Source organism: Fundulus heteroclitus, chromosome 17 (assembly GCF_011125445.2).
Source record: "Fundulus heteroclitus isolate FHET01 chromosome 17, MU-UCD_Fhet_4.1, whole genome shotgun sequence".
Classification (NCBI taxonomy): domain Eukaryota; kingdom Metazoa; phylum Chordata; class Actinopteri; order Cyprinodontiformes; family Fundulidae; genus Fundulus; species Fundulus heteroclitus.
The window spans coordinates 746083-773846 of NC_046377.1; the positions used below are offsets into that span (position 1 = coordinate 746083).

The following is a 27764-nucleotide window of genomic DNA, read 5'->3' on the forward strand; positions in this document are numbered from 1 at the left end:
AGTTATGGATTAAAGAAATAAAACTAACAATGTTAAAATTTCATTTATATTCTGAAAATTCTAGGTAGATCAAATAAACTGCCTCTCGAAATAGTACTAGGTCGCAATGCCCAATGAAAGCCAAAAATTAAGCAACATTATGACACTTACAGTGGACCTATGTACCAAAAATAGCTCTGATGTATTTAATCAATCTGTTTCAATCCAAATCTACTGCACTGTTTACCACACAAATATATTCCTCTGGGTAACAACTAAACATATTAAACAGCTTTATTTTGTCCAAGTTGAGGCCATGCTACTCACCAGTGCGTTTACTCTTTTCCATGTATTGAATCTCACATGAGTTGACCTAATTATTAGGCGGAAGATACACATAAAATCTAGCCAGTAGCGTCCCTTGTCTATAAACCAAAAGCAATAAGTTACGTAGACACGACCTGGGGTTGAAAACCTTAAATATTTTTTTACCAGAAACTGCTCATCTGTATAAGAGGTGAAAATGGAGCAAAAATATTGTATTTTCTGCAAAATAACCATGCAGCACACTGCTGTTACTTTCACCCTAAATCCTATGGTAATGGTAAACGGCTTATACTAGTATAGCTTTTTATTAAGTCCGACGACTCCAAACGATTTACAGTCACACCCTGACAGTGACCTATGTTGGTAGCCACAACTGCCCTAGGGCAGAATTCGGGTGAATTGTGTCTTGCCCAAGGACACGACTGAGGCGATCGGAGCAGGCGATCAAACTGGCAACCCGCCAACTGCAGGACGAAGTCCCTAACTCCTGCACCACTGTCGCACCTATGGAAGCATGTTAAACGTCAGTTTTCATACAGCTGTTCTGTTTTTCAAATAAAATGTGAAAATGTAATTTGTTTCTGCACAGTTGCGCATATTTACTGACAATGAAATAATTTAACATCTGGCAAAAGTGACAATTTGTTATGTCAAGATTCATCTGGACTGACATATACCAACCACATCACTCTTGGCAAAAATTTAAACAGGTCACCAATTTCATGGTTAGTATCATTTCCACAACTATGCTTTTAAAATATTACATAAAACAGAAGATCTTTAATTGCTTTTTTTAAAAAACTGTCAAAAGGTCATAGTTTGTGAAAGAAGCTAAATAAAATTGAGGAGCGTTCATCTTCAATCCAAACATTCTACAGGAAGCTTATTTCTTGAGTGTCAAACCGAAGTTTTTTCTGCAACAGCTTTGCTTTCACTGAACTTTTATATGGATTTTTTTTTTTATGATTAGATTTACCATGAAAAACAAACAAAAAATAATCAGGCAATGCAAAAGCAATTGACAGTTTAAAACACACAAGAAAGTGATTATGGTAAATTTATTAAACATCAGCAGCTTTTATAAACAGAGAGAAAAGAAGTCCCGGCCTTCGACCACCATATGTAAAATCTTACAACATGCCCATCTGAGTTACAGTAAATGGTGCTGAGAAAGTTCAAGTTCAAAGCTCAGAAGTATGAACAAATACCTGGATAGATGATAAACATGTCAAACCCACAAAAACTGGACAACATTTCAGCAATAGCTGCACATGGTTACTTTAGTTAGATTTTATATCAACCTCTTTTTTCATCTTGTATTTTAATAAACCACACAGGAAAAACTCACAAGGATAGAGGTCTATAAAATGTTTAGCACGAGCGCACAGAGGTGGATTTTTTTAAATGTTTTTTATAAGTTCATTTATTCATGGCCTGCTTAAAGGCACTGCCACAATACAGAGGGGAAGCTACTGTCCATCACTCACACAAGACAGTCCATTCTAATGTCTAGAATATATGGGTGGTGGGGGTTAATGAGGGAGCCGCTATAGGTAAATCTCATAGAAATCATCTAACTCATCATGAAACAAGTCCCATTCGTCCTCTGAATCTGTCACTTCATCATCTGTTCCTGCAGCAAGCAGCATGAGAAGCATCTCGCTCAGCTCGAACGTCACCATCTCCTCGTCGTCGTTGTCAAAGGAGTCGGTGCTTTCTCTCTCATCGAAGATGTCCCACAGCGGTGTCCGCCTATGGTTCTGAGAATGGGAATAGTTCTTACAAAGTGTCTGCGAGCTCTGACACAGAAACACAAAAACCAATGAATGTGATCTGCTTTTCCTAGTTTCTTCATACCCATACATCGTTTCCTACTACCAAACTCTCATTAGGGGTGGAGCGCTACTGTGATAGTTTGTTTCATCAATGGTCACTTAATAAGTCAACCTTACCAGAATTCAGAAATGTTTTCTCTGTAAATCTTCGTAAATGCAGGCTAATGTATTTTATCGGAATTATTTATGAGGGAAAGAGGCGAGCATTACCCGGTTCCGGTTATTGGATCCGGTCTGTCGTCTCTGTGGCTGAGCTTCCTCTAGACGTCCATCAGGGAAGGCGTGTTTGTAGAAGCAGTTTGAGCCAAAAGGACAAGTTCCACGGCCCTCATCAAAGTATCGACATGGTTTACTCCTGCAGAAGAAGCGTAATAAAAACCGTTACATTTTCTCAATGACTTACTAAAATAGAGAAGCAAGAAAAAAGATCATAAGAACAAGTTTTTTTTCTTTTACTAGCACACACGTCATGAGGAGATCCCTGTTTGGTCGGCCGCGTTTATCAGCTAAGTTACTGGAAGCGAGAGAATAAACGCTGACAGATGACATGGCCACAGGTGGAAATACCACTGATTACAAGAGGAGCCAATAGCGATAGATAACCCTACTGAGGGAGTCGTCAGATGTTCAATGCGCTGAACTTTCTGACCTGGTGGTTCGCATAAATCCAAAGAAACCCTTTGACCACCACTACTTTCATTCATGCCATCTGTGGTCAATTTGAGATGCTCTTCCAAAAGTTAAAATGAGTGAACACCGACAAACCTCAGACTGGCAGATGTCCGCTTTGCAAAGACCCACCCTACTCTCTTTCTGATTGGCTAATGTCCCGGCTTTGCCAGTTTTCATTGGTTCAGAGCAGTCAGTTTAAAACCTTAAATAAAAAACTGAACCAAGTGCATCTATTTTTTGCTCTCATTCTCCAATTGATGGAAAGCCATCACAGCAACAGAGAACTTTAACCCATGATCTACATGCATTTAGGTTTCACTTTGCTGCAGGCACACATGAATTTCACCAATAAGGGACAATAAAGCGTCATTTCTTTTCTGCTCTATTCTAAAATGGAAAAACAAAATAAATCTGTAAGACTCAAATAGTTTTCTAAAAAAAAAAAAATACTGTGGGTTTTCAGTCATCAAAATGAAAAGAACAATTAAAATATTTAAATGTAAAACAAATCCGAGTTACCGTATTTTTCGGACCATAAGGTGCACCGGATTATAAGGCGTACTGTAAATTTAAGTGTCCATGTCCACATATGAGACACACTGGATTATAAGGTATAAGTGTGTAATATCACTCTGTCCCTCTGGTAGGGTGACTAGATGTCTCTGATTTCAGTGTATCATGATGGAGTAAAAAAGTTTAGCGCAACAAGAGGTATTTACCCAGTCTTGCCGCTGTCCTGACGTAGTAGATCTTTGCTAAATACAACCACCCCCTCCCCCCCTCCCCGCCCCCAGTCGGCGTTGCAGTTCAGACAAAACAAACCAACCCCTAGGAAGAGATTCTGTGCTTAACAAAATCAGAGACGTCCTCAGTTTTCATTAGAGAAATCAATTCTGGTCACCTTAAGGAGGAAATACATTGGCCGTGTGACAGAAGCGGCGTGGCTTACAGGCGTGTTTTTAAAAGCGTAAATTAACACCAGACGGTGCAATGTGCACTCCACAGGTGCGTTTGAATTTAACTTTGTTTTCCGTTCATTCCCTGCTAAACAAGAGAGAAAACGCGTCTGAAATTAGAACTTCAATCTAGTTTAGGCGTAAATACGCGCTGCTTCTAGTGCAAATTTATTGACTGATTAAAATGAAAAACTAACCTAAACGTAGGACACACTTATGCTGCTTTGCTGTGTTTACACACTACAATGCGACCTGTGTGTTTCCTCCTTAACACTGCTCTCTCCTGAGTCTCTGCCGGGAGGACAGACTATTGGACGACACTCCCCTGTTTCTAACATAAGGCCATAATAAACAGAACATTTCTATTAAATTAACTCACTTCGTTTATTGTTCCTAGCGTGTACTCCAGGCTGTCTTACATGAATGCACTTCTAGTTTAGACATCACAGTCAGGCAGTCATGTAGACAGCTCAGGGGTCCAATAAGTGTACCGTAATGCTCCAAATATCCATTGAGCGGAGCAGCTTCGTTGCTTACCAAAGTCCTTCTTGCACATCTTAACAGATTTTTGAGCGCATTGTACCAAATAAATTCGGTCACTAAGCACAACGACAATCATATATAAGGCGCACCATAAATTTTTGAGAAAGCTTAAGGATTTTAAGTACGCCTTATAGTCTGATAAACACGGTACTGAAATCTACTTCTTAGTGATAATTATTTATTTGAGATATACCTTCATACTGCTATGTTTCTTTATTGTATTAAAATTATTTGTACAGTTAAGCCTATTTTAACCTTGTATTATTCACCTAATTGTTTTTACTATTGTTTTTAATGAGAAAATTTCCAGCTGTCCAAAGACAACCAAAAAAAAAAAATGGCCTACTGGCTAATTCTGGAGCGCTTACAGAAATGATAATTAATGTACACTGTCCCTGCTGAATAAGTAACCCGATGAAATAAATAAACATGTGTGATGATATAACCTTAGAAGTAGTGTGGTCAGCCATGTTTCAGGTGTTTCAGGTGTTACAAGTTTTAAACAGACGAGAAGTCTGAGGAATTACAAAATTTAAGTCTGGAGTAAAATCTAATTTTTAAATTAATGAACGGACAGCCGTTGGTCAACCGGTACAAATACTGCTCCTCCATAGTACACAGTAAGCAGAGAGCAGCGATGCATGTTAAGGAAACAGGACAAGTACCCCATGCCATCCTTGTATTTCTGGATAAGTTTCTGCTTGTCATCCTTATCCTCCACCCAGTACTCGCTCGGGATGACAAAGTTGGATGTGATACGACACTCTGGACAGGACCTAAGAAAAGAAAAGAAAACATGAGGAATAGATTCTTGGATGATAGAAATCATCTTTTTGATCAGGTGAGGCAACGTAACCATGACTTCATTAAACCACGTCACCTTAACCAAAAATGTTTAAAGCTGATTACACCGGTTAACCTTACATAACTTTAGTAAGCTGCATTATTGAAAAGTATTTTTTTTATATATTTCAGTCAGAACCTGTTTATCCTGAAATAATTTTCTTACATTTGGACAGGTAAACACCCCGAATATTTGAGATTTTTAACATAATGGTATTGATCTCATAAGTAAAACTGGGTTGATATTAATAACCAATGTCTACATCCATCTTGTTACTGTTTGTGTGTTTTTTTTGGGAGGGCAAAGGAAGGGGTGTATCAAATACTTATTTCTCCTCCCGTATGACCGCAGAGGAAAGATTTCTTTAAATTTATAACTTAAACCACATAAATTATACATTTTAAATGAAGGTGAAAATTTGTTGGTAAACTTTAACACGCGTAAAGTACTTCATCTATGGTTCTTCTGCTACTATTTGTTGAAGAGAAGCAGATTTTGTCTGTACTAACACCTAATGCCCAACAAAGAAACTGCAGTTAGTGTTGTGGATCAGGAGCCGCAGTCTAAAAGGTATCATTTCTATGTTAAGGCCAGAGGTCGATAATAAAAGGACCCACATTAAACCATAATTACACCTTCATTCCTTGCTACCAATTGCGCAAACCCAAAGAGGCTTGTTACACAAAACAGTACCGCTTGCTTGCTCTGTGATTTCCATGTATGCATCTACCGTCCTGGGATGTAGTCAGGTAGAGCCTCAGACTTGTGACAGACAAGATAGCTTAAATTCTGTGGTTTTGGGGGTATAGTATGATCTGTTGTGAACCATTGTTGTTTTTGTCAATCAAGACGATAACCAAATTATTTTGTTGAGCCCCTTTTTTTCATGAACATAACGAGACTATGACTAGATACACATGGCTCATTGGTGACTAAAACATGACGAGACGTGTGAGAGTTTTTGTTGATGAGACTAAAACGTGTTAGTGGCTGGTCTGTCAGATGCTGAAAATGCTTGACATCGCAGCCCATTGCACATGTAATCTGCCTGTCAAAATCTACAAAATATCAGCAGTGCCGCTTCATATCCTTGTTTGGTCACGCCCACCACTAGGGATGCACCGGTCCTCTTTTTTTCACTTCCGATCCGATTCCGAATACCAGAATCTGGGTATCTGCCGATACGATACAGGAGCTCTTTTTGCTTTAATGTTACTCTTACCATGTTACTGCTTTTTTTAAACAGGCTGTAATAAACTCCTTTCTACCTGCAAGTATGATATATGTGAATGTAAGCATGTATATCCCAAAATACAACATGGGATAAGTGTAAACTCACAAAAGAAGTCATAAAAACTGTGTTCACAGGAAAAATCTGTGGTGGAAACTGTCTTTAAAAAGAAACAAAGACAAAGTTTGGATACCATCACTACACTTAGCCCGCCTTGGGTGCGGATAAGTGCAGCTGCTCAAATACGGGACATCTGGAGAGAGAGGACTACACTCTTGGTGCTCCTGGGAATAACTGGCCTTTTTGAGGAAATCGAGGGGAACCAACAAGCAGCTTTTGCTCATCTCCTCAACAAGCCACCACCGCCCAGACCACCACTCACCTGCTGCATCTGCCGCTCCCGCTCCTTCATTGCCAACTGCAGTTTCCCCTTTGCCGTCTAATTCCTCCCAGCGCAAACACTGCCGCCGCCAGCACAAGGACATCTCCGTCACCTTTCCTAAGTTTCGGCCTGATGGCTTCTCAGGTGGGACAGTCTGAGGCATCCACAGCTTCTCCGGTGAGTCAGTCTAGGTGCTCCACAGTTTCCCCATTGTCTCTGTCATCACCTCCATGATTCACAGCTTGCTCCACGTGTAAGAACTTCCAGACCTCTTGCAAAGACCTCTCCTCCACCAGCCAAAGCTCCTCATCTCAAGGAGTTTCTTCTGTGGGATTTTTTTTTTAAATTCCTCTTTTCAGCTACTTCGGTCGCTTCTTCCGCCTCCCAGTCAGTAACAGCTGTTTTAATCCTCTGCCTGCACCTGAGTCTGTAGCTCATCCAGCTGCAGCAGAGCCTGTAGCCACTCATCCGCCCAGAGCTGAGCCTGTAGCTTATCCAGCCCATGTCAGTGACCACACTTCTGAGCCTTTTCACACCAGACAGAACATTTCTGTGCCCGTCCACGTTGAAGTGGACTCTTCAGGTCCTATTTTCATCGCCTCCAGTCCTGTTCCCGTCGCTGAGGGTTCGGCTGACGCCCCGGGTCCAGCTTGCTCTCCAGAATCCAAGTAGATCTGCCTCTGCCTCCAGTCCGCGATCCACAGTTACTCGATCAGTCCCCAATGTCTGTTCCTGAGATGGTTAATGTAGACACTCAGCCTGGCATGCCAGCTGTCGCTGAGGTTCGCAGAGAACTCACCCAACAACCTCTGCATCCAGGGCCCTGTCATCGACTGCCAAGTGGCCTGCTCCGTCGCCAAGAGGGTCATCTGACTCACCCGCCGCTACGCCGGTCAAGGTCTCCAGAGACGCAGCTGCGCCGGGGTCGCCCTCCAGTGATCCTGCCGTACCAGGGTTGCCCTCTGGGATGCCTGCCTGAGCCCATAGTTCCCCTTGTTGGGTTGTTTTGTGTTATGGACTAATTTGAACTCTAAGCCACCCTCCGCCCACCCTCGTTGTTGTGTGCTATGGACTTTAGTCTGGTTTTGGTGTTGTTGGGCGTCTGGAATCCACCCTCGGGGGGCCAACCAGGTCTTGGTTTTGGTATTTATCAGAACAGCCTAGTTTCAGGTCCCTTCTGCAATGTATTTAGTTTATTCCGTGTATCTAGTTATCCTCAGTTAGATTTAGATTGTCTTTCTTGATCCTCTGTTTCTCTCTCGTCCCCTGTTGCCACTAGCTCTCTCTCCTCAGCTGTTCTTCCAGCTTTTTCTCCACACCTGCCATCAATTAGTCAATCAACCCCTGCCATAGCTACAACTTTCATCCTCCCAGTTTTTAAGCTCCTCTCATTGTCCCATTTACCAATGGTTCCTAATGTTTGCTTCATGCCACTTTGCTTCCCAGTCCTACGTTTTGTTTTTTACTAGGGACTTCTGCACCCTCCAGTGTTTTGTGAGTTTTAGGCTTTCATTAAATTCACCCATAATAGCTCCCTGCCTTTGTCTCTCTGCTTTGGGTCCTACAGCGATCACTACCAAAACATGACAGAATTCCCATTCAGAAGAACCATTTAGACAGGAAAAAGAGTTATGAATAGTACGTTAGTCCAAAACAAGGTAATGCACAATTTGTCACTAAGACTAGACTATTGGTGCAAAATAATGTAAAAAGCAAGACAATGTTATTTATCTCTTCACACAGTTTTGACATTTAGAGTGCTTCTCTGCTATGTCCCTTTAATAGCAATGTAATAAGTAGGTATACTCACTTGATAATCTTGCTCTCAAACTGCTTGGCACTCCTCCACTTGCGAATGCATTTCAGACAGTAACAGTGGCTACAGTTGGAGAGGATCCCAAAACGACGCTCGGTTGGATTGGACTTCTCAAACACAATCTCCATACACACACCACACATCATGTCCTTACTGCGCTGGATGGCAAAAGAAATTTCCATGTCTTTCTCATGAGCTTCAATGCATGCCTAGAAGGAGGGAGAGTTTAACATAACACAGGTTCTTCAACATTTAGTCAAAGCTGAAACTGTTGGTTTTGATCCAACCAATATCAAACTTAAACCCATTTCTAAACCTCACAGCCTATTTTCATATACACATCTTGCAAAACTGCTCTGTATGACGCAAACCCAATCTTTTTGTTGTGCCAATATCCTTAAAAGGGCGGTCCACTTGCACAATGTGGTTGTTGGAGGCTAGGTGGAACATCACTCCCTAAACTTGATAAAAATGTAAAGCAATTCAGAGAATTTAACAGGCAGAATGACACAGGAGAGTCAACTTCTTCCATTTTTGTCTGCTCATCAATAACTGAATCCAGATTGAATATGTAATAAAGAGAATGTTTCTTTGAGTATTTAACCCTTAATTTCCCTCATCCAAAGTGCAAAGCAATAAAACCTCTTCTGTTTGTTGTTTTGTATTGTTTACCAGGCCCTTACTCTGACTTTTTAGATCAGTTCTCAGACTTGTTATCTGATTTAATGTTAAATCAGATAGTTTCCTATTAATTCATATTCATACATTAGACCTTGTGCTGACATCTGGCTATGATTGCAAAGAAATAACAGTATTTCCTCAGAGCTCTTTCCAATAGGACTATTTTTTTTTAACCTTTGAGTCCAATTTAACTGAGTTCTCCACCCCCAAAAGAAGGTTTCATTATAGATCTTTTATCAAATAATGTGGTAGCAAATTTTTAAGAGTCTGTCCCCCTTTTAATTTCCTCAGTATCACATAAAAACTCAGCAGATGCCAGCAATGTTGTTTCTTCACATTCACAAATTGATGCTTTTGTTGATGGTGTTACTTCCTCATTGCATTTTGCATTAGACAACGTAGCCCTCTTGAAAAAGAAGGTTATTATTCATAGGAAGCTGGCTCCCTGGTTTAATTTAGTGTTGCGTTCCTTGAAGCACAATGTTAGGAAATTGGAGAGAAAATGGCGCTCTACACATCTAGAGGTGTTATTTTTGACCAGGACATGTCATTTAAATCCCATATTAAACAGATTTCTAGGATGTATTCCTTTAACCTCTGGAATGTTGCCATAATTAGAAATATACTGTCCAGGAGTGATGCTGAAAAACTAGTCCATGCATTTCTTACTTCAAGGCTGGACTATTGTAATTCTTTACTATCAGGAAGTTCACAAAATATAGTTCCAAACCTTACAAGCGATCCAAATAAAATATGCATAATCATGCTTAATATTTTTTACCCGAGAATGCTATATTATCAATAATTGTGCAATATTTGCTCTGGCATTTATTTTTTCACTTTAATTTTTGGTATTTCTGATAAAGCTCATCTTCTGCTTTTTTATAACTAACTTTAGATTAGCTGGTTCTCACTACCACAAACTGTGTGTAACTCTGTGTCTTTGCCACTGTCACACCCAAATTTCCCCATTGTGGGACAATGTAGAATTTCTTATCTATCTTATCAGAATGTGGTAGCAGCTTTTTAAACCCAGCAGAAGCCAGTGTTGTATTAAGGCTGTTCTGCATAAAAGAAATCAAGTTGGGAGAAAAGATCTAATTCAAAAACACAAAGACAACAGCCTATGGAATGTCATTGGCGAGTTGAGCAATATAGAATTACACTATAGTAAACCCTGTAATACTGAGGAATGTAATAGTTATTTCACAGCAGTACTGAATTTTCATACATGTTTCTGAAGTTTACTGTACACGACACTATACAATACCTGTATTCTTTTTAAGCTGGTAAAAAAAACTCTTTGGAATAAATGTGTTCTACTTCAACAAGCCTCCTAATTGTTTTACCTTGGTATGCTCTGAGCGCTGGTTACTGTCACTGGGGTGGAGGACCTGCAGGCCACACATGTCACACACATCACCATGGAGATATGCACAGTTGACTCCGTAGCGGCACTCTCCGACAGCGGCATATGGACAGAGCTGCTTCCTCATTTCTTTGTTGTTCAGGCCAGCATCATTGTCGAACTCCTCAATGAGAGGGGCAGAACTTTCCACCTTCACTGGCTCAGCTGGTCACAAACCACAACAGAAATAGCACTTATTGTAAAGTTTGTTGTTGATGCAAACACATAATCAACAAATTATTATTATTCAAACAGATTTAAAGTGATTTTACTATGACCAATATTCCTTCTAACTGGAAGGAAGATGAGAGACACCGGAGTTAATGTGGACAAGCTACTGAACCAACCCAGGCTTCCTGAAAATCTCAGCACACGCAAAGGCTGATTGTAACCTTAAGAAGAATTTGGTGTTGGATATTTTCTTATGTATCTAAAGTTGTGTATTTAGGTGTGACTTCACAGCCCCTCGACTATACTCTAAATTTCTGCAGAGAACCCTGGTTTGATTCTGTTTATCTAATTGGATTGAATTGATTATATATTTTGGTGTATGAATTGGATGTTTGTGTAAAGTGTTTTGAGATTACATTTGTTGTTAGTTAGTGCTACATAAATTGAATTAAATTCATGCAAATGAAAGCCTAACCAAGAATGAAATGCATATACTGTACGGTACATAGACATGTTTTCAGTAGACTCACATTTCTGTGTATATAAGGGGAAAAAAATCTATGGATCTTGTCTAATGTTAAAAAAAAAAACAGAACTCTAGATTTTTAGTAGTTCTATGCTTATGATATAGCATACATCTTTTACAGAATTTATATATTTAATTTTGCTTAATATTTTGTACAAATAAAATAAATAAGGTTTAGTATGATATTTAACAGAGATGCAGCAGCAAATTGTTCAGTGCCAATGCTTACACGACAGTATTTAACCCAATGCGAAAGAAAGTATCAAAATCACTGAAATATCTAAGATTATATGGTCAAACATTAAGGTCAGCATTGATGAACATATGTTTGGTGTTGGTTAGTCACCTCGTCCACAGTATGGCTGCCCTGGAACAAACTCAGCAGCATTGACCCAGTCTTGAGCTCCTGATCCAGGTGGTACTGATAATGGTTCAGAATTAGATGGGTTAGCCTGGGAGGCAGAGGCCAGAGGCAGCGTCTGGGTGGTTGGCGGCTCTTCTTTCTTTGTAGGTTTACTGTGCTCAAACCTAAAGAAGAAGAACAAAACCAAGTGTTAAAGTAGAAACCGTCTACTCGCTTGGTGGGTGTGATAGAGACATTTGAAAATGAGAAAAACAAACTGAATTTAAATAAAGGATAATTACATAAATCATTTTAGTTTGTTAAATAAAACCCTTGAATAGCAAGATCCTACATTTTCTGGGTACAGAAACCATTTCTCCTAGCCATGAGCGTCAATAAAAGTGTTCAAAATGTGGCAACAGAAAAGCACCAAGAATCACAGGTCAGCAATTTGTGCACTTCTTGCACAGACTGGTTTATCAGAGCGGGTTAGCCGAACATTTGTTAGTTTTGCAACACAATGTTGCACATTACCTGTTTTCCAATATAGACTATCCTTGGTTTATTTAACCAGCCAATGGAAACGCAGCACACTACACAAATGTATAGGAAAGTCAAAAGCCAGTGAAAGTTTTGTTTCAGATGGTGGGCCACATTTAAATGAAAACTGCTTTAAACTGCTGTTACCTTAGCTCCTCATAAAAAACTTCTGTTTCCCAACCTGACTGCAGGAACATCAGTGCTTATACTACTGTACATCTCATGGTAATGATGATAATATATAAAAAAAAAAAATATATATATATATAAAAAAAATATATATATATATATATATATATAAAAAAAATTATTATAATATTAAACAACAATATATATATTATGATATAAAAATATATATATATACACCTCTATCTCTCTCTATCATCTCTATCTCTATCTCTCTCTATCTCTCTCTCTCTCTATATCTACTATATATCTCTCATATCATACTATATCTCTACTCTATATATCTACTCCCCGGCCACTATTCGTCAGTACAACCCAGTCCAACTGCTCGTTCACACTTAATTTCTAAGCAGCTAATCACATGGCGGCAACTCAGTGCATTTAGGCATGTAGACATGGGCAAGAGAAATCTCCTGCAGTTCAAACCGAGCATCAGTATGGGGAAGAAAGGTGATTTGAGTGACTTTGAACGTGGCATGATTGTTGGTGCCAGAAGGGCTGGTCTGAGTATTTTAGAAACTGCTAATCTACTGGGATTTTCACGCGCAACCATCTCTATGGTTTACAGAGAATGGTCCGAAAAAGAAAAAACATCCAGTGAGCGGCAGTTCTGTGGAGCGGAAATGCCTTGTTGATGCCAGAGGTCAGAGGAGAATGGCCAGACTGGTTCGAGCTGATAGAAGGGCAACAGTGACTCAAATAACCACCCGTTACAACCAAGGTGGGCAGAAGAGCATCTCTGAACGCACAGTACGTCGAACTTTGAGGCAGATGGGCTACAGCAGCAGAAGACCACATCGGGTGCCACTCCTTTCAGCTAAGAACAGGAAACTGAGGCTACAATTTGCACAAGCTCATCGAAATTGGACAATAGAAGATTGGAAAAACGTTGCCTGGTCTGATGAGTCTCGATTTCTGCTGCAACAGTCGGATGGTAGTGTCAGAATTTGGCGTCTACAACATGAAAGCATGGATCCATCCTGCCTTGTATCAACGGTTCAGGCTGGTGGTGGTGGTGTCATGGTGTGGGGAATATTTTCTTGGCACTCTTTGGGCCCCTTGGTACCAATTGAGCATCATTGCAACGCCACAGCCTACCTGAGTATTGTTGCTGACCATGTCCATCCCTTTATGACCACAATGTACCCAACTTCTGATGGCTACTTTCAGCAGGATAATGCGCCATGTCATAAAGCTGGAATCATCTAAGACTGGTTTCTTGAACATGACAATGAGTTCGCTGTACTCAAATGGCCTCCACAGTCACCAGATCTCAATCCAATAGAGCATCTTTGGGATGTGGTGGAACAGGAGATTCGCATCATGGATGTGCAGCCGACAAATCTGCGGCAACTGTGTGATGCCATCATGTCAATAAAGACCAAACTCCCTGAGGAATGCTTCCAGCACCTTGTTGAATCTATGCCACGAAGAATTGAGGCAGTTCTGAAGGCAAAAGGGGGTCCAACCCGTTACTAGCATGGGGTACCTAATAAAGTGGCCGGTGAGTGTATATAAATAACATATAATGTAATGTTTTTCTCTTCATGTACAACACTTTGAAATGTCTTGTTACTTTTGTTAAGCTTTATTAGATTTTATGCCGGAACTAGTTCATGTTCAATGGACACTGAAATGGGAAGGTAAAACAAGGAAAAAGGGAGAGACACAGATGAGACAATATGCTAAAAGGGAGAAAAGGTGAAAGAGAAAGAGGAGAGGAAAGGGAGAGAGCAACATAACATCCTCTGAGTCTGCTTCTACACCTGCAAACAGATATATGAAAAGAACAGCAAAACCAACCGATGAAGCATTACAGGTACAAACAACCAATACCTTGATACCATCCCTGAAGAATATACAATATTAATTAATATGACATGTATGAAGTCACAGCTACAGATAATAATAGGGGTTTTCTGTATAGAAGTGAATCTGTAAGTACCTCAATCCTAGCACATGTAGGTGTTTGTGAGAGTGAGCTTGTGTATGTAAGGATTTCCATAAGAAAAATGCTCAATAGAGTGAGGAGCGAAAGGCCCTCCCCCCAGAGCACCGAGGCAGACGCCAGGGGAACCAAAACCCCAGATGCCCCCCAGAGCAAAGGTGCCCAAGGTGAACACAGGGAAAGTTGCCCCCCCCCCCAACAGCCACAACGGCGAAGCCCCAGGGAGCTGCAGAGAGGAGCCCGTGGGCTCCATCAGCAGCCGGCTACGCCGCAGCATATCCAGCCATGGGCCCCTCTCCCACCCCCAAGGTCCTACATGAGTGGCAACGTGATGGAGCAGGCAGAGGGAGGTGTCCAGGGATGGAGAAGAATGACTAGGGAGAATACAAGGCATCCCAGGAAGCCAGCTCCCCCACTGACTCCATTAGGCACCCCTGTTCTCCGAAAACCCACTTGGAGAGGGAGGTTCCGCCAGCCGGACCACCATAGTCCGCGGGGCCAGAGATAGGCAGCAGGGTCTGAGAGCCAACCGCAGACTGAGACCAACACCATCACCGCCCACCCTCCGGGGGGAGGAAGAATAAAAAAACTTAAAAAAAAAACTCTGGTCAGCCAGCCAGCCCAAACCATGCAGACCCATGTTCCCTGACAGATCCAGCACCGAAAGCCCCCATGGAACCTGAACTGAATTACCCCCCCCCCCCCCCACAAACTGCAATCATCCAAGTTACCCAGCAAGCAAACTGAGGGAGAAGGTGAAATATTACATCTCAGGCACTTTGACAAGTCCTTACATATCTGGACCCAGAACAAGTGTACATAATCACCGTGCATGAATATAATTGTCAGGATTACTGTCTGTGCACTGTGAAGAGATATTAGATTGTGCAAAACCCAACCCGTATAGTGTACTCTATGAAGGACTTTGTATTGTATTGGTTGTAAATTCAGGTTTCTAGTCATTTTGAAAGTTCTTAAACATATAAGATCAGGTGTTTTGTTCAAAGCTAAATGAATATTCCAATGTCATAATAGGGAGAGATATTGAATCATATAGTTTAGACAGTTTCCCATACAATTTAGACAGTTTTGGGGGGTTTAGATCCAGAAACTCTAAACATTTATCTAATACATTAATTGGAACTTGTAAGCAACCTTTAATGTCTAATTTTTTTATTATTATAGACTTAATTTGTTGACATTCTAAGAATTTATTTTCACTTATATCATATTGTGTATTTAATCAAATGTGATAAACTCAGTTCCTCAAAATATGTGTTCCAGGTATTCAATACCTTTATTCTTCCAGTATGGGAGGTTTATCATGTGATTTTTTTTGTAGGATGTCAAGAAATCTTAAGGTCATATATTTTCTGTTCTGTGTCTAGCCAGGGCTCATTTAAGAGATTATGTTTTATCCATTTTGAGATGTATTGTAGCCTATTTGCAAAGAAGTTGTGATGAAAGTTAGGCAGATCTAGTCTCCCTTTATCTTTAGTCTTCTGTAGCGTCTTTAAGCTAATATAGGGGTTATCTTAATTTAAAAAAGTAACCCTTGTTCGTTGCACGTTTTTCAGTTTTTTGCCTTCATTATGTGTAATGTGAACCAGAGTAACCAAAGAGAAATTTCGCCACGGTAACAAGTGGGGACAAATATTCTGATTCAGAGATTTAAACCAGTGGAATGATGGTTTATTGGGGATCTTTGAGAATAAGTAATTCATTCTAGATAAAACCATCATTTTAATTGAAGCAACCCTTCCCATAAGTGAAATTGGTAGCGATTTAATTCTGTCAAGATCCTTTTTTATCTTCTTTAAAAGAGAGATGTGGTTAAGTTTTGTTAAATCCGCCAATTTAGACGACACAGTAATACTCAAATATTTAATACTACCTGATTGCAGTTGTAAATTTAGGGGTTCTGTAAAGAGCAGTTAATTGGCAGTACTGTAGATTTAGACCAGTTTATAGAGTAATCTGAGACTTTCAAGAAAGATTGTAGTAATCTAATTACATGAGAGCGAGGTGTTTGAGTGCTGGAGATAGAGTAATATATAATCTGCATAAAGACTAAGTTTATGGTATATTTTCATCCATTTTATACCTTTAATGACATTAGTTTGTTTTATTGATGCCGCTAGTGCTTCAATACAAATGGCAAACAGTTAGGGGGAAAGAGGGCATCCTAGCCTGGTGCCCCTCTGGAGCCAAAAGCTGGAAGATGTTTGGTTATTTGTCCAGACACATGCTGTTGGGAAACTGTATCACAATTTATATAAAAAAAAAAGTTCAAAAACCAAATTTATATAGAATAGCAAATAACCTAATTAACTCTATCAAACACTTTTTTCTGCATTTAAAGATGGCTTAAGCAGGAGAATAATGGTAGCAGAATTCATATGAGCCCGGAATCTGCCATTTTCCTCAACATGCTGTTGAGCTGTACATACGTTTAATTTATCATCGTGTTCAGTTCTATTCTCTTTTAACAAGTGTCACATGCTTTAAATTCAACTGTTGTGCTGCTAATAAAGCCGCGGCGTGGCCTTCTGATCCCTGAACAGCTGACCATTAATATAAAGCTTGTCTACAGCAACTGTAGCCCTGACTCCCTCAGACTTGTTATTGGGAAGTGCTCTATAAATAAACTTGCCTTTCCTTATCTTGCAGACATGTATGCATGTAAAAAAAACAAACAAAAAAACTCTTGTACTGCCCCTTTGGATTTACAGTTTCAACTGCTTGCTCTGAAAGCACACAGGGCTTGTCGTTTCAGCAGAATGATGTGGCACAAATTTATGTTGCGTTTGTCAAAGTTGGGTTTTTTGCAGAGAAGAAAAACTCTAACTGATCTTAAACTGGAAAGGTTTTGTCTGATTTAGATTCCAGTGGTGAGAAAAAAAGATACTTTTTACACATTGCTCATTATTCACTTTATGTTAAGTACAATCTATTAAGTTGAGAAAATGTAATTTTAATAGACATATTAGTTATTGAGATTTTTTTCCCCTAATTTACTGGGCTCTCAGCCTATTAAAATTGCTAATAAACTTTATACATCAATGTTTAATATTTAATAACATTTTAAAACGTAAAAGCTTAGCTTTATTGGAGAATATTTATGTATGCGCATTTATTGGGCAACTATTAGTCTACAGAATTATAGATTAAGTAAATGAATAATGTAAATTTCCCCCATCTCACATTTCTACTCGAATCTAACAATACTTTTACAAACATTTGAGTTTTGAATTTTAATGAGCTGCAAATACCTGATCAAAGTGCTAATTTTTTTTTGTCATTGAGGTTGACAAAACAGGACTCCCACCATGTTTATTTACTGTAATGTTTACTACCTCAAGTAATTAAGCAATTACATAATGTAAAGACAGGATTAAAAAAAAACAAATCAGCTTTATTTACACATCAGTGCATCCATAGAGACAAATGCAGATTAAAGATGCAACCTTCATTCGGAAAACAGTCAGCAAAAAAGGTAAATCCAAAGTCTGTACCTAACATGCTTCGGGAGATTGAGGAGGGGAGGGTGCTGAAGCTATGGACTAACAAAAAGGAGTGAGCTGCAGCAGAATGAACTTGGTAAACCCAACAACAGCGGTGTGTGAGGAGGAGAGGGGGTCAGTCTGACAAAAGAGAGAAGCACAGCAAAAGACTGTTATGCAATTACAAAACAGGCTGCAGTGTAGTCTGTCTGGCCCTAGGGGCCGCAGGAGAAATGGAGGGAGAAACACAAACAAAGACTAAGAGACTGAGACAGGCGCAAGCTTCATATGCTAATGACAAAAATCAAAACCACAGTTAATACAGGAATTCCAGAGATGAAATAACTACCTTTTACTACCTGTCTTACTACCCCTACAATATTTTTTACTACCAACACAAAATCAAGAAGCAGGCTCTTTTGGGGGGATACACAGCACTAACCCAAGTATGATGATGGCCCATCGCTCACCCAAGACAAAACTTTATCCTACCTATATGAAGGAGTAACTGTGAATTTGTCTCGACTAACAGCTCACACACATAAATATTCCAAATACATTTCCAGAGGTCTTAGGAAAGCAGTTTTTTTTAAGAATAAAAACAAAATGCAATGACATTCAAATTAGACAAGGCAATGTTCCCAATGGAATATTGATAAGAAGGAAAGGCTCAAACTAAGTAATCAGCAGAAAGAACATCAAGCAACTAACGTTAAATAACATCACATGCAACGCAAATAACAGATGGCAGTGTGAAAATACCTCAAAAAGAAAATTCCATTGTAATTTTAAGAAAAGTTGTAAATATTTTATCTGTAGTCCAACATTCATCATCTGAGGCCATTTAAAATGACAAAAAGAAACAGCGAGATAGAGTCTTCTGTGGGAAGTGAAATGGCAGAGGGGAGGATAGAGACTGTACTAAGAGAAGAGAGAGAACGCTAGACAGAAGTAGAACAGAGAAACTATGGACAGAGAAACGCACTCCCGCTCACACAGACAGACACACACACAGACACACACACACAAGTGTTTCCATAAACCCTTCTAATGCACACTTTGAAATAACACATTAGAAAAGGTCGATGGACACTGCGACATTTTAAGTTTGCTCAAAATTCAAATGAGAATTGAATGGAAACACGGTTACAGACAGAGTTTGAAACACAAGAACAATCAGAAAGAAAAAAATGACAGAGAAAGGAGACAAGCAAAAGACGAATGGACAGCAGACGTATGCGCGACGAGACATGGAGAGCTGAAAGTAGAGGAGCGACGATGTTGAGAAATACCGTATTTTTTTAGATCATAAGGCGGACCTGATTATAAGGCGCGCTGTACCTTCAAACCCAACAGGACCCTGAGACAGAGGCTGGTCCATCGGTAGGACAAAAAAAGACTAAGATGAGCTGAGTGGTGTATGCGGTTCAGTGCAGAGAAGAATGTTCTGATCTTTATATTTGAGAAACCAAACAACCGCTCCAGGAGAGCTACCTCCTCAGGACAAGACTGAGCTGTCCACCTGCACCTCAAGGACAAAGGACACCAAAACGTTCACCCGTCTCTCAAATCATCTGTCTCCTCTGTCCAAAATGTGAAGGAAGCCATTTACGTGGCAAACGATGAGCCTAACAACTCTCCATTGTTGGGGCGATCAGTGCCGGGTGAATTTACGTGAGAATCTAAGCTCTAATGAGGCCTTGCCAGCAGGTCTATAAAGCTTGGAACTTCACACTACTCCAGACCTTTTTAATTGATAAAGCTTCCTGGGTGGGAAGCAAAACGTCTTCAGCTTCAGAACAGAAGACCAGTTGTTTTATTTTTTTAACCTTTTTTGGATTGAATTAACCCCATTCAACGTCCCAGGTAAGTTCTATGTTATTCAGCCGGGTATGGGTACGGGTTGTTTAATTGAATAAATTGCCTTAGATTAAATATCAGTTTTTTGTCTTGATTGTGTGACATACATGTCTAAATAAATGCGACTTATATGTTTTTTTCTTGTTTATCACACATTTTGACTGATGCGACTTTGACCGGAGCGACTTATAGTCCAAAAAATACGGTACTTGTTCCAACATGGCTTAATGCCTTTACGTTTGCCACATGTAAGGTAAAAACTGCAACTCTTAAGAACACCCTCAACAATACACTTGTACTTAATACAAAGATCTTTACAGTCAGCAATGCCCTTGCAATTAACATCAGCACAAAAAATAGCACGTTTAGGAAGATGTATATTACTTAAAGCTCGGGGTTCTCCCCGGAGGATGGAATAAGGGTGGAGCACCGCTATACCAATAACTCAGCACCGCTATACTGATTTTCAAATGTAGGATGTGTCTTTCCAATTCCCCCCCCCCAATCATTTCCCTCAAATTTATCGTAATGCCTCAGCCCGCGTGTCATTCTCCACTAGAGGTCGGCCAATATTTGTGTTTTTGTCTTGTATCGGTATCGGCTAATACGTGCTAGTGCATTCAGCCGCCAAGCGTTGACGTCACGTGACGCGCATGCGTTGCTGCTGTCTCCCTGGCAGAGAGCGGCTGGTAATGTTATCAGACTGATAATAACAACAACAATAAAATTTAATTTCTAAATTTAGCTGTATTTGCCCTTTGAATGTCTGCCTCTGTCACTGTGAGCAGGAGGGAACAGCTGTTTCACTTTCAGAACAGAGCAGCCTAGCAGTGCAAGGTTTTTACTTTCACTTTAGCTCACTAAAACTCGCGGGTCAATATTGGTTTTTAAATGGTGGTTGAGCTGCTTAAAGTCAGAATAAAACTCTTTTCCCGTTGTCTAAAAACCCACAGCTGGCCACCTGCCACCACTGCGTGAGGTTACGTTGCCATGAAGAATCATGTATGCGCATGAAAACAATCACTATGCTTAAAGCATCTAACTTTTCAGAAAATTATGTTCAGCAGTGGTCAGTCTTTATTTACCTCCTCCCCTCCCACAACAAGCACCTTTCTCGACGTGACACGTTCATTAAGTTTCGTTTAAGAGTCGTAAAGCTATTTGAAGTATGAGCAAGAAAGATATGACAGAGTGGTGCAGATTGGCTACGAGCGCTCTTTGTGTGTGTGTGTGTGTGTGTATGCGCGTGCTTTCCTCACTGTCTTTGACAATTTCCTTCAGGCCGGTTAGAGCAGACTGGATAATAAAAAATCTTTATTTTTATCTTTTAGTAGAAAAAACATTTGTGTGTAAATATATATCAGAAGATGTTCTTGTAGGAAGGTAATTTGCACTAGAAAGGCCCTGCGCTGCTACATGAAGTGCACAAACAATTAAGTGTTTAATATTCTACATTGTCTGTTATTCATTGTTAATGTTTTGTAATTATATATATTTTTTTTTTAAAAGGAGCTATGCGCAAGTTCGAAGTCCCCCCCCCCCCCTTTCTCATACATGCCTGACATGTAAAATGGGTTTTCCTTCATTTACTATAGTTACCTCAACAGCAGGGGTGTCCAAACTTTTTTGTACATGGACCAAAATTGTCAAGTCAAAGGAACTCGAGGGCCAATAAATTAACACAATGTTATTTTCTTTTACCTGCTCTACAAAATATGATAATTTTAAAGAAATAAGTCAATAGATAAGTCAGATTCTGTGCAGGAAATGAATGTGTAAATTATTGTAGATCCAAAAATGTTAAAACATGGTTTTGCTCATTTGTTGGCATTCAAATTAGACAAGGCCAGTTTGCAAATTATTTTGAATATTTTAATTTGACTCTCTAACAATAATAAACTGAACTGTTTTTGGTCTAGCAATATAAGAACAGTATTTGGGTCGATTGTTCTGTGAAAACACTTGCTGTAAGTGTGGCGTCTGGGCCGCCCTTTGGACACGCCTGCTCTACAGGATTCATTAATCAGTTCATGAGAGAGTAATCAGGGTCGTGTTCTTTGCGACACCATGCGCTCTCGCTCACCTTGTTAATTTGAGTCTCCATCATCATTGATGCGTTAGCGAGAGAACACAGCCTAACTTCAATATTTACAGCTGTTTCATCTCAGAAGACATGACAACTCCAAACAAAAGAGCAGTGCAGTCACAGCAGCAGATTCTCTTCCTCTGCTCCCATGCACAACACTGGTGTGATTTCAACATCTGGCCAGGGGGGGGGGGGGGGGGGGGGGGGGCTCTTCTAAAACCTCTGGAACTATGTTCCTTTTAATTTGTTAATTTTTGGTTTAAATTGATACCTGTGTAGCATTTGCTGTCATTGTGTCATTTTTATCATGTAAATGGAAGTAGGAAAAGCCATATTGGCTTCAACAATCAGCCCAAAAAATTTTTTTTAAATAAAAACCATGATGCTGATAACAGCAGTTGACTAGACACAGGTGAATGGTGGCCTAGTGGTCTGTGGGTTCAACTCCCTTAACCCCGATTGCTCCCTGGGCGCCGCACAATGGTAGCCCACTGCTCCTTAAGGGAGGGTTAAATGCAGAGAACAAATTTAATTGGAATGTATGTTGCACTGACAATAAAGACAGTTATTAAAAGTTCTTCACAGACTGGTGTCTCTGCATTGGGACCAGTGGGATGTCGCCGTGGAGCTCTATGTTCGCAATAATCAGAATTGTTTTATGGAGCAATATTGTAAAAAAAAAAAAGAAAAAATAAAAAATAAAAAAAATAAAAGACAGATTCCCATAGCAATAAAATGTTGTTAGAAACATTTGTGTCTATTTATCTAAGTCTGCCAGAATACTGACAAGCTCAGTAGCTAAATCCTCTTGAGGCACCTTTTCATATTATTATATTAGGGCTGGCCCACCAACGTTTGTTTAAATAATGAACATCTGAAATTGCAGTGCGCATACCCAACACGCTCTCAGTAGACAGCTGTGGGGCACAAATCCTCTGGCCCCAAGCTCGGATCGACCAATCAAAATACTTGAATTGCACACGTTACATTTTCGTTCTGCCTGATAGTGTGCGATCATCTAGGCAAGGCAAGTTGATTTGTGTAGCATTTCACATTTCACTACAAGTCAAGGCAAAGTGCTTTATATGATTAAAACATTTGAAAATAAAAATAGAATAAAAGCAAGTAAACAGTTGGAATAAAATGTAGGAAAATTTACAAGGAAAAATGGAAACTAAAAGCAAATATTAATCTAGTGTTGATTGTCCTTGCTAGCTCATTAAAGGATTGATGTAAATCTTTTCTGTTTAATAAATGAACATTATGAGTGAGCCTTTATTTATATATATATATATAAAAATTCAATTACATTCAGCTTATATAAAATGGATTTTCTAGTGGGTTTGTTTATGCTACTTTATCTGTTAGTTTAAAATTGATCAAAGACAGGTAGTACGCATCACAAAAAAAACGTGTACTACTAACAGGTGTTGAGTTTTTGTGCCCCCCTAACTTATCATACCAAAAACGCCACTGATCCTGTGTCACAACTGAAAAAGGAAGCATTTGTTTATTTCACGCGGAACCTCATTATTTCAATATACTGAGAACGTTTGCCTGATACAAATATGAGGATGATCACGTCTCTTCAAACTCGATAAAAATTAACACTAAATGCAGCACGTTCTCCACAAGTAAACGGCTCTATGGTCATTTTCAGAAGTCCTACAAAAATACTGTTTGCTTTGACTGTCGCAAATCACCAAAGGTCTGTCTGCTTCTCCATCACTGAAAACAGATCACTGCTTTATTCTCAGAAAAAAGCATTTATGTTACTAGATAGAGCCCAGGAATGGATCAGAAGCAGATCCCACATGTAATAAAATTAGAATAGAATAAAGTAATGCTCAAAAATATTATAAAACACAGAACCTGTAGGAGTGCAGTAAGATCTGAACCATTCTTAGAACCTGGCATGGCTCCATTTTGAGTGCTTAGAAGACACAGAAGGAACACAGTTCTGTTTGTTTGTATATGCATTGGTGTTCGTTCTTGGTGATTGTTTATATATGACTATTCAATAAAGTTGTTTTTCAGCACAGCCGCAAGTACAACTTCTGTGTTTTTTTATGGAAATCTGGCAACTGTGCGCACGTCAGAGTGGTTGCATTTCTGAATAAAACCTGGTGCGTGTAAACGTAACGTCAGAATCAGAGTAATTAACTTTGTGCCCATATAGATGACGTATTCAGATTACAATTTACTTTTTCATGCCAAACAAGGATCCAATCAAGAAATGTGGCACATGTGTTACAACTAACCTCAAGGCCATCAGAAAAGATAGTGAAAGGAGCCAGCCAAGACAGCAGCACGTTGATAAAGAAAACCGAAACACTTTACAAATTCTTGTTTTATGAAAGCTTCCTCTCAGCAAACAGAAGTTGTTGAGCTCAACAGCAACTACACAACATGCCCATACAGCAAGACTGTTATAGGCCCAGAGAGCAGCTACTCTTTTGGGAAAGCAATGGCCAAGCTCTGTTTTACGCTGCAGAAGTACAGCATAAGTATATGCATTACATTTGCATCCACATCTGCATGTCGGAATGCGAAAGTTGTTTCTTCTGACGCGGAAAAACACGCTGGAATAGATAGATACCTGCAACGGTCTCCAAACACGCAGTTTCCCTTCTGAAAGAACTTGCATATCATGGCTGCAGGTTTGCTGCTTGAAAGATCGTGAGAGTATCGACAGTTGTCTCCTTCTTTGCAAAGACCATGCATGAAATACCTGCAAATGCAAATACGAGAGAGAGAGAGAGAGAGAGAGAGAGAGAGAGAGAGAGAGAGAGAGAGAGAGAGAGAGAGAGAGAGAGAGAGAGAAACAACAACAGCACAATAATTAGAAAAGAAAATCGCGCGAGACTTTTTGTCATCCAAGGACATGGTACATCCAAAAAATGCTTGAAAAACAAAACAAAAACTGGACTTCGTTTTTTATTTTGTTGAAAACGCTTTTTCACCTTCTCGTGCCCAAACACATCTCAGTGACCGAGGCAAAGAACGGCGCCACCGACGCTCTGCGGTCAGCGGGTTCACGCTGCTTGTTTAGATACGCAGAGCAGCACGTCTGAAACGGCGTAAAAGCTCTGAACACCCACGTCTGGATGGAGACCCGAAACATTTCCTACTACAATAACTGAAGTCCAGTTTTGTGTTTTATCCTTATGGAGAAGAACAACGCGAGTGCTTTAAAATGTCAAAGGCAGAGCTGGTTTTGTCAGCACTAAAACTTTGAACAATCGTCTAGAAGTAAAATAATCCTTCAGCTCCTTCGCTGCGCCTCTCCGTCCATCACGCTATGCTTTGAAAGCACACCGAAGATATTTCGACTGACGACGGAATTATTGGGATGACCAATCAGGAATTCCGCCATCCAGTTATTACGGCTGGTTTAAAGTGAAAGTGTACAAAGAACCGATGAACTCGTCGTGGTTTTATTAAAGTGTCGCAGTCGGTTGACACGTAAGCTAGCCGACTAATTGTTCATTATGTGCCAAACGTAGCTAGCCAGCCGCTAAAGTAGCTCTGTGGCCACAGTGAACACAATAACAGAGGGGTCCGGCTAGCTCAGCTGAGCCGAGCTTGTCGCCAGACACTACGGCTAACCGTCAGTTAAGGCGTCCTCACAAGACATTTTCGTGTCCACTTTTAGCTGAATTAATCCCGGCGTTGTCGCACTCTATTATAACATTCTACCTGCAGGTTACGTTCTTTGTCCAACCTCCTGATACCAAAGATGCCACCGTAGACGCTCCTGCTGCCTCCGCCATTTCTGTTTATGTTGAGAAGCTACAGCCGGATGTTCCGCCGGACATCTCCGACAAGTCTCGATCGCTCCCGGATTCAACGACTTGGACCGATGTTTGGCGAAATCGAAATAGAAATTTCTATCATACAACTTCAATGTCTTGAATTTTTTTTTTTAAATTGATTGTCCACACGATTTAAAACCTATGTAACCTTACGGAAACAAAAAATAACAATTATTAATACAATTACAGACGGGCCACCCTGTTTAAAGCATAGACATACGTAAACGCCCCATTACGTAATGAAGCGCATTCTGCGTCGACGCCATATTGGATGAGTCATTCCTGCTCTAGGCTGGCATAGCAGCCAACGGGAGTACCCGGATTTTCTGCAGTTTACGGTTGCAATGACCAGGGATAACTATTGAAAGTAGATCAAGTGGTGCAGATCACTATTTTGGGCTGAGATTGGCTCTAAAGATGAGTTTTTACCTGGTGAGAAGAACATTGCAGAAACCCAACAGATGGATGATGATGATAATAATAATAATAATAATAATAATAATAATAATAATAATAATAATAATAATAATAATAATAATAATAATAATAATTAGAAAATAATAATAATAATAATAATAATAGATACTTTATTAATCTCACAATGGAGAAATTCACTTCTGCATCTTAACCCATCCCCTTGGGGAGCAGTGGGCTGCCACTGTGGGGCGCCCGGTGAGCAATCAGGAGTTAAGGGTCTTGCTCAGGGACCCGGAGTGCAGGCAGTTGGGATCGAATCGGGTACTTGCATCCGTCTCAGAGCGCAAGCACGCTGCTCTAACCACTAGGCCACCACTCATCATAATTGTGTAAGTCATAAGCTCATAAACCCTAGTTGCAAGCATGACACTGGAATGATCTGGATATTTTAAAGAACACTTTCAAGCCTTTAAAAAATGTGTATGCAGGTGTGTATGCATAGCATGCAAAAACATGAAGAAATTAATTTTGGTGTGTAGAAAAAGCTCATGGTTGAGTAAAATAAATTTAAATGAAAAAATCAACTTGTTTCTTCAATAAGAAAATTAAATGTCTTAATTTATACATTTATTAATTTGTAATACCATATGTCTCTTTATTTAAGACCATAAAACAAAGCATTTCAGCATAAAAGCATGCATTTATTTACATATTTAATACTATGTCATAGTATTCCACCTCTTTGTTAAAATAGCATCAAACAATGTATTTCGGTATGAAATCATTTAATAATACATCAATATCAATTCAATTCAATTTTATTTATATAGCGCCAAATCATGAAACATTTCATCTCAAGGCACTTTACAAAGGCAAGTTCAATCATATTATACAGATTGGGTCAGATTATAGAGATTGGTCAAAAATTTCCTAGGAAACCAGTTGATTGCATCAAAGTCCCGACAAGCAGCATTCACTCCTGGAGAAGCGTAGAGCCACAGGGAGAGTCGTCTGCATTATACATGGCTTTGCTGCAATCCCTCATACTGAGCAAGCATGAAGCGACAGTGGAAAGAAAAACTCCCCATTATCGGGAAGGAAAACTTCCAGCAGAACCGGGCTCAGTATGAACAGTCATCTGCCTCGACCGACCCAGACTGACATATCCCATATGTCAGTCTGTTTCTATTTCTAAAATATGTTGTTTAAACAATGTATTCCAGCATTAAAACTTGTTTTTTTATGTCTAACAGCGTATTGTATCATAACCACATCTCTGCTGTTTTGTAACAAATCAAGCGGTATGAAAATCGGGTCAAAATTTATGGAGTTATGATTTATTTTAGTTGGGTAAACAGCTTCCTCGGTACAAACCATGAACTGGACATACCATGGACTGTTCCCCTCACACACATACATAATTTGTATACAATCGGTATAGATTCTGTAAATCTTATCTGCCATTATTTATCTTGTATTATAAACCCGCTAATACATATATAATCCTTTTCCTAACATTCCTGTATATTCTGTATAATCTGTGCATATAGCTCCCATATATATATATATTTATTCACAACATTTTACAGTCCCCTACTATTACTTTTTACTTATACATACACCATTTGTATATTTATATCCTGTATAGCACTTCTGGATAGATGCAAACCACATTTCGTTGCTTTGTATTTGTGA

The 27764-nt window shown here is 39.6% G+C and overlaps 1 protein-coding gene across 2 annotated transcripts; it reads right to left on the minus strand.

The window, feature by feature from the left end:
• Positions 1-1346: 1346 nt before the first annotated feature.
• mkrn1 (makorin, ring finger protein, 1) lies at positions 1347-25799 on the minus strand. Of its 2 annotated transcripts, XM_012876615.3 has the most exons (8): positions 25537-25701; positions 24437-24568; positions 11718-11899; positions 10616-10839; positions 8580-8794; positions 4978-5088; positions 2352-2496; positions 1347-2066 (listed from the first exon to the last, which is right to left on the minus strand). In XM_012876615.3, the coding sequence occupies exons 1-8, from the start codon at positions 25608-25610 to the stop codon at positions 1854-1856; spliced, it is 1296 nt and encodes a 431-aa protein (XP_012732069.2). In that variant the 5' UTR covers positions 25611-25701; the 3' UTR covers positions 1347-1853. The 2 variants fall into 2 exon arrangements, with proteins under 2 accessions (XP_012732069.2, XP_021179285.2); XM_021323610.2 differs by lacking the exon at positions 24437-24568 and having other exon boundaries at positions 25537-25799.
• Between the last annotated feature and the right edge of the window lie 1965 nt (positions 25800-27764).

Excerpts from the sequence above, each read along its gene's own strand:
- mkrn1 (XM_012876615.3), bottom strand. The coding sequence starts at position 25,610 with ATGGCGGAGGCAGCAGGAGCGTCTACGGTGGCATCTTTGGTATCAGGA. Across the intron at positions 10,840-11,717 it reads GCAGCCATACTGTGGACGAG|CTGAGCCAGTGAAGGTGGAA; the intron begins GTGACTAACCAA and ends GTTTGTGACCAG. Across the intron at positions 8,795-10,615 it reads AGCGCTCAGAGCATACCAAG|GCATGCATTGAAGCTCATGA; the intron begins GTAAAACAATTA and ends CCCTCCTTCTAG.